At 34.8% G+C, this 8,055-nt stretch overlaps 1 protein-coding gene across 1 annotated transcript in view; it reads right to left on the bottom strand.

Annotated features, from left to right (window-relative positions):
• Positions 1–7,970, bottom strand: part of LOC125650382 (prohibitin-2-like) — a 15,543-nt gene extending 7,573 nt beyond the window's left edge. The window contains exons 1-4 of the mRNA XM_056153696.1: positions 7,791–7,970; positions 7,624–7,705; positions 4,690–4,769; positions 3,947–4,071 (exon numbers count right to left, since the gene is read on the bottom strand). Coding sequence (XP_056009671.1) covers positions 3,947–4,071; positions 4,690–4,769; positions 7,624–7,705; positions 7,791–7,911 — 408 coding nt within the window. The 5' untranslated portion in view covers positions 7,912–7,970. The remainder of the gene's footprint in view (positions 1–3,946; positions 4,072–4,689; positions 4,770–7,623; positions 7,706–7,790) is intronic.
• Between the last annotated feature and the right edge of the window lie 85 nt (positions 7,971–8,055).

Below are 8,055 nucleotides of genomic sequence, written 5' to 3'. Positions count from 1 at the left end.
AAAAATAAAAGTCACCCTATATTTTTTTAAATTATCTCCCTTAGAATGGGTTGTGGTTCTTCATTTTAAGAAACTGGAATCCCTTCACTAAAGTGTGCTTTGGCTGAGCATTTTTTGAGAAGAGGTCAACAATGTGAAAAGCTCGTTAAGGCTCCCTTAATGAGCTTTTCACATTGCAACCCTTTGTTTTCAGATGCAACTAAATAAGAGAAAATATTTAATTTATCCTGAAGAATTGGAATTATGATCTTTATTTGTGAAAGGAGAAGGTACACTAAGGGTCAATTTTGGCCTATTTTCAGAAATTGGTAATTTTATGCCCTAATACTATATAGGGTGTGTACTTTCTATATATAGTAATTATATCCACGTATTACGTATATTTTTTGTGATATGAAGTAGCAAAGTTGGCATGTTTTGCGAGTGCAAGATTTAACGTTGCGTCTTTAACCCGTGTCTGATGACGTTTTCTCAATTCTTATTCAGAAAAAATAGTTCAATATACCTTGTTAATTAAAATCCTTTGGATAATTTTAAAGAATTTGTTGATACACACATACAAAAATTCTTTTCAATAACATTATAGAAATATCATAATCAGAAACTATCTAAAACTAACGTGTATTTAAATCAATCATGACCATTGGCATCGAAATCCTTATTTGAAAAGTTAGACTAAAGATGGTTAAATGTGAAGTAATTACATGTATTCTATTGTAAAAAAAATTTTTTTTAATGGTATGAGCTCTGAAAATCTACGAGATTTTTTTTTTCAAACTCAGGATTCCTATTCCATGCGTCCCGAATTAAATTATAATCTTTGTTTACCAAAACATCGAACAATTTTGTTTCAAAAACGCTCTTCAATACTCGGGCGTAGATGTATCTAATGAGGTACCGTTAGATATAGAATTATCACCGTCTCTTACTCAGTCTGATTAAAATCAAACCTCTCACTTCGCTCGATATACGGACCGTCGCTCCCATGAAGCGAATGCCCGTATATAGAGAGAAGCGGGAGGTTTAATTTTAATCAGACTGTCTCTGTTTTTAGAAGAAATATGCAAACATTTATAATTCGCCGTCGTTATTTTTAAATACATGTTCTGTATACATGTGTATGTATTTGAAAATATATGGTTGCATTTTCGTTACCCCCCCCCCCCCCACCCTTTACCCCCTCGTATATTACATGTACATGTACCTATACTATACCATGAATATGGCATCCATACTTGTCGTAAATACAATTTTGTAATGCATATAATCACGGAATCTATCTTTGTATGTTTATCTTTGGTTGTACGTATCGCTATGTGTAGGCCTATATTGTTTGTATTTCAGAAGGCCCCGGGGAAGAATAATGCCTTGTATTAATAGGGCTACTTTCTCTTCATAAAGCATTATTATTATTATTACTACTATATTTTATCATTGTTCAAATTTTCATCAACGCAGTGTACATAGATAAGGTGCTTATTAGTTTTTATGGTCTCTGTAGTCAAAAATATAAATGTAGATCATTTTAAATATTAGAACATTTAAAACGGTTTTTTAACTACAGTGTATATAGGCCTATATATAGAGCTTTTTGAATAAGAAATTTTAAAAAGAATGGATACGATATTCATCTCTAAAACACAATAAAGTACCCCCCCCCTTTTAGGCTCGAAAGAGATTTTCGAGCCTAAAATATAGTTTTCTTATGGTTGATAACGCTGAAATTCGCCATGCTCAGCGAAATAAAAGGTAGGCTTAAAGTCGGGGAATTCCGGAAAAGAATCGCATAAATCCGAGCACTAGATATACTAGTGGTATGACATGTAAAAATATTTCTCCCTTACCTTAAAAGCTTCAAGATGAAGATTTCGGATGGTTAAAACCCTTTTTTCTCTTGATTATTTATGAATTATTATTTCTAATTCCCTATGTGATGGGTTAACCGGACCTGTCATCCTCTTGTATAACATCATTTTGAAATTGGACTAAACTTTACTAAGTTGTTATCATTATAGTTGTTTTTCCTGAAATTGATTTATTCCTTTATCCTTTCTATGGGTTACGTTTTCCTTTCAATTGACTTTTCTATTAATCATGAGCTAAGACGAAATTGATTTCTGTCCATGTTTTGACAGTTTCTATTCTAATGATATATGCTGAATTAATACCTATGTGGATGAATAGTGTGTGCAATGAATATAGTGTGTACACTTTTTTTTTGAAAATATATTTCAGCTGACCTTTTAGCACTCTCAGCCGAAAATGTAAATAGTGCCTAAAGCACAGTGCATTGTGACGTAAAAACAACTTGGCTGCGATTCAAATCACAATCTAGCCAGATTTGTGACGTCATTTTTACAATTTAGTTACCATCTTGCGACTGTTGATAATAGTTTCTATTAGTTTTATTACAATATAACACCCATTGTTAGTAAAACTAATAAGATGAGAATAAAATTGATTTGAATACAAAATAATGATTGCATTTATAAATACATGTAAATATAAATCATATGAAAAAACAATCTTTAATTTTATACGTATTTGTTAAATCTTATTAAGAAATTATCAATTTTATTAGGCCTATGTAGAATATTAGTAGCATACATGTACATGTATGCTATATTACAATTTTGAATATTTTAAGATGTCTATAAGTATGAAAGATAGAGATTGTTTTTATTGATTTTATGACAGTACAATATTTGTATGCCTTTTCCCAGTATATATCACCTTCTGTAACGTAAATGCCACATGTAAACGTTCACGTGGAGCATGTAAACATTAATATGGGAATACACCAAAACAATGCTGTTCATATTAATTTATCAAACTTAATTTTAAGATTATCTATTGAAATTTGATCAATTTCCATTGGTTCCAATTCAGTCCTTTTAGACCTTTACCTGGTCCATCCCAGCCTGTCCAGGACCGCAATCGATTGAACTGCCATTCCTAAACACTGTATATGTCATTCAGACTGTTCACCCACTTAGTTACTTATCTAGAAGACCTTTTACTTGCTATTGATATAAATATAAATTTTGCTGATCGAGAATTATTATCCTTGTCATATTACAAACAATTTCAAATGAGTGTAGTTCATGTAACAAGCGATAATATTACAGTCGACTATATCACTATCGTTTCAGATAAAAACACCGAAAGAAATTGAAAATCCGAATTACATGTATAATGATCACATAAATTAATAGAAATTTTATTATATTCCTTTATATCATATCTGTACTACACAAAAAGGTAACACGCGCCTTAATTTATGATTTGTCGCACATATATGTAATCTTAGTATCAAATGTGTGTGATGCGTAATTTTTGTCCGATTTTATAATTTCACCATGAGCACAGGGAAGGCGATTGATGAAAGACCCTTTTTATTATTAATTGAAGTATTTCGTTTATCACACGCAAATATCATCCATCGCCTTGAATGTGCTCATATCATAATATTGACAAATGTAAGTAAAATTTTGAAGTTTTGGCTAAGAAATAGCGATCCATGTAAATTCGGGAGCGTATTATTCTACTATGTGACGTTTTGGTGCCATTTTGTTTCTTTATTTGAAGTGAGGGTGTTGCCCCCAACTGACTTCGATAGGTAAAAGTATGTCATCTTCTACTTTATTTTTCTTGATTTTACTAGGCCAAATTCATATGCTAAGCGTACCTTCTCCTTTGCCCACACATGTTTAGATTTTTGAATGCACACAACAAATAAAACTAAGGCTTTTCTGGACCCCCCCCCCCCTCCATGCATGGGAGTGTGCACTGCACACAAGTGCGCATTATACATGATCAATGATGATACTTGGCGGTATGACTACTGGACAGTATGACTCACATGACATAAAACATTGGACAAAAACAGATTGCATAAGGTCACATGGCTCAAATGGCCTAAAAAGCTTGTAATACTCTGACATACCTCATTACAAATAGAAGGCAATACCCTCTCATCATAGTCTGTACCAATTTGTCTGTAAATCTGAGGGAGAAATGTTTGATCTGGTCGTGCCAAGACTCTTAAAGAGATATTCACCATCTGTAAATCTGCATTTAAAACAAACATAGAAAATGTATTTAGATTATATAATAAGTTACTCGAATGAGAAAAATTTCTTCCACAGAATCAACGTATCTGTCTAATTAAAGGTAAGAACACTCTTTGCAAGAATATGTCTTGCATAGAAGAGATGAATCTTTAACAACTTTCTGGGCCACTGGTATTGAATAATTATAGGGCCTACAATCAAATCAAATTTCTGCTTTAAATTAAAATTGCGTATGTCAACAAGAGAATTCCTTCACAAGGTCAGTATATACCCATCTTTGCCCCTAAATTTGAAATTTAGTAGCCCTGGTTAACCAGAAGGGGGGTAGGTTTCACAGGAAATATAAAATGAAGTGACAGTATCTCTGACAATAAATCAATCATCTCTTATTTTTATCATATAGATCATTTCAATTCGATGTTCTTTCTTCTTTCCCTCCTTTCTTTCTACACACAGAAATATACCGGATCCTCAGTATATTGCCACCTGTTATATCGCCACCCCCCACCCCCATCAAAATGTGTTGCTTTCAGCTCAGGCGAGATAAAAAGTATAGGTGAGCATGTACGTATGCTTAAAATTTTGTTTTTCTAGTTCCTGATAATTGTATAGATACCTTTGCTTCCAGTTGGTGAGGTAATCTTTCTTGGCTTTGCTCTGATGTCATATATTATGGGATACTGAAACCATGGCACCCTGTAATATATACATGTAATCAGCAATATTTCTTTGTATGTTGCTTTACATCCCATTCGAGAATGTTCTTGCCCATGTCATGATAAATGATGTTTGCACACAATGACATTTCTCAAGCATTTCAATAAGGTCAAAAATAAACTTTTATTTGTTTGGCATCCCACCTGCTAAAATCAGCAAGGTCCGGGGAAATCTTAATGATCTTTTATCTCAATTTCCATTCTTTGATTATTCACTAATTATGAGACTTTAAAAATTACATCCTTCAAGTCTAAGTGCAGGACTTCGCCAACTTCATCAACACACATGATGCATTAAGTAGCAATGGCCACAATTACATGTAAATAATTGCTGGTTTGATGTTGCCAATCCACAATTAAATATCACAAAATAGGACAGATTTTCTGAGTTATGTTTTAAATAATTGAAACCAAAGGTGCCTAGTTTTCATGTTTACCAAATACCCTCATGTATTTTCAAAAAAAACGAAATTTATTTTTAAAATTTACATTCTATTTTCATTTCTTTAGGAATTCCTAGCTGTTAAAATTGATGTGCTATATTTATCAAGATTCATGTGTGTATTATTCACATCTGTATCACAATCATGAGGAAATGACTATCATTACAGTTGCTAAAGATATTAAAGGCAAGAACATCGGAAATGTAAATATGACACGGTTGATCTTCAAATCATGGGTAATTACAGATAAAGTGAATGACAGACACAATGAATTGCTTCCATGCCCCTTGTTATGAAAAGAGTTCATTTGTTTGTTATTTTACAAAGTTTTCATTCATGTAGAATTCTCACCAGCTTTAAGTTAAGTGCCACATTCTGATCTACACATGGTGCTTATGGGTTCTTTATCGCACCAATGCCTACTGTGAAATGAAACCTTTGTACTTTCATATGTAATGCCTGGTGCTAGGCTAAGGAACAGTCGCTACCATTCTAAATGGCTTAGGTTCGACACAGTGCATTGTCGGAAACCCACGGTCGGTCGCTCTATTCGTTTACCTACCGGAGTCACAAGGCTGATATTTTCGCATAACTCATTAAAATGCGTGATCTTACGTGACCCATCATGGACCAATGGGAATCGCCGAAAATATTCCCGGTATTCAAAGTGTCAGCTGTAATGTCGGCGCCCATGAAAGTATGTGTGTTTTATTGTGCCACTATCAAAGATATGAAGATGAAAACTCCAGATTTCGCACCCAAAATGGCTGATTATTTTAACTAATACTTCTCTTTCACATGTGCCCCCCTTCGGAAATCTTGGATCCGCCTCTGGTATATTTATTATCATCACTGCTTCATGGCATGTGTTTGAAAAAACACATTGCTCCCTTATGATGGAACTAGGATCTCGTGCTGAACATGGAGACCGGTACAGACTCGTACGCAGTACGATAGTAAACGCTTGGTAACACAGACATTTTCCTCCTCTGTCTTTATAAACACAAATACACCCTCCGCTTCAATATTATAAATGCAGATAAAGCATCTCGCTGAAAGTTTTGTAACTTGTTCAACTTAAACGTAGTCAAAATCTTGGCTTTGAAAGCATGTTTTTCTATGCTACCGAGGACTGGAAATAAGGGGCTTTTTCATTGGTTGAATATCGCAATAAGGAATGGTAATGTGACCAATCGCATATAGAAGCCGAGACACACCTTCCAGCGAAAATATTCGCCTTGTGACCCACGGTAGGTAAACAAATAGAGCGACCGACCATGGGTTTCCGACTCTGGACACAGTGCCACTAGGAAGAACCAAACCTGGGCATTCTAGTTGTGAAGCAAGCACCCTGACCACTAGGCTGGCGTGACTCGTACCTCAACTACTTCTATGTAGTGGGATGAGTGATCACCTGGCTGGGGTGACTCGTACCTCAACTACTTCTATGTAGTGGGATGAGTGATCAACTGGCTGGCGTGACTCGTACCTCAATTACTTCTATGTAGTGGGATGAGTGATCACCTGAACTTGAAGATTATTTCAATACAGGACTTTTGAGATACGGATCCACTCTGATTTTTATCACGCATTAAATGTAATTTGTAGGGCATGTCACTTCCAGATTACAATAAAAACTAAGTAATCAAGCATGGGATACTTCTTTTGCTATCAAATTCCTGCATTTAAATGCTATCTGTGAAAGTAAAGAATCACTACAACCATTTTATAGGAAAATGCATTCGATTTAATTATGTGAGTTGGCGAGGGAAATAGATATAGGGAATATCTTGAGGATATCGGTAAAACTTCACGCCTTGCATCCAATGATACGCGTCTAAATGTGCCTCCCTTCCATCTAATTTACACTCGGGTACTTGGCACCAATAGTGATTTGGATCATCATCGTAGGACAGCGCATAGGTCTTTGCGGATCGTCTGCTAGGGAAACACTGTTTGTATCAATGTCAACTTTGCCCTACAATTGGTTATCACGTGACCGTGTTGTATGTACGTCAAATATAATCGATCGTTCCGGTACATCCTGAAAGTTCCACATTGACAATAGGTTCTGCTTGCTAGATAAAACCATAATTTTCAAAACTAAAATTATTTCTCTAAAGTAATACAATTAGTTATGAGAAGTTGAGACTGAAACAGCTGCTCTGAATGAATCAACCCATGCGTCTATCACAGCATCCAGAAGAAATTTTTTATTCTAATCTTTTAAAATTTGCAGGAAGAATGAACTTTAACTATTGTGGGTTCTACGTCATGGTGGGTTATCATACTATGGACTGAGAGTGTACGCATGTTGCGTGAGAATCGGGGGGGGGGGGTGTAAATCTATATTATGGATGTACTATCAATTATAATTGATTAAGGTCTTACCTGAAATGAAGCCCTTCAGAATAGACTTGCTTTTGAACCCCACCAATGCGACTGAATACAATTGATCGATGACCTCCATCGACTACCAAATAAAATGATAAATAAATAACTTGAAGCTGAAAATAAAATTGCATAAGACATTTAGTATGCAATAATTTGGATTTTACCTGTATAAAATGACTGTTGTATCCCAATAGCAGCTCCAACTATTGCTGCCAAACCAACTCCAAACTTGCCACCCTTTTTACCACCTTTTGTAAGTAAATCTTTAAGTTTATTGGGATCCATTCTTTCGCTTTAGACAGGTAGCTTTCTCTCACACATGTGCACCGGACAACTACGTCCTTGAAATGCTTTGCATCATGCTATTTGGAATGAAAATAAATAACCGCATTTAAAATAATCAAGTAATTTACTCGCATATCTACGTTT

The sequence above is a fragment of the Ostrea edulis genome, chromosome 1, assembly GCF_947568905.1.
Source record: "Ostrea edulis chromosome 1, xbOstEdul1.1, whole genome shotgun sequence".
NCBI lineage: Eukaryota > Metazoa > Mollusca > Bivalvia > Ostreida > Ostreidae > Ostrea > Ostrea edulis.
Note: the sequence above shows the minus strand (reverse complement) of the source record. Positions and strands in the feature narration are given on the sequence as shown.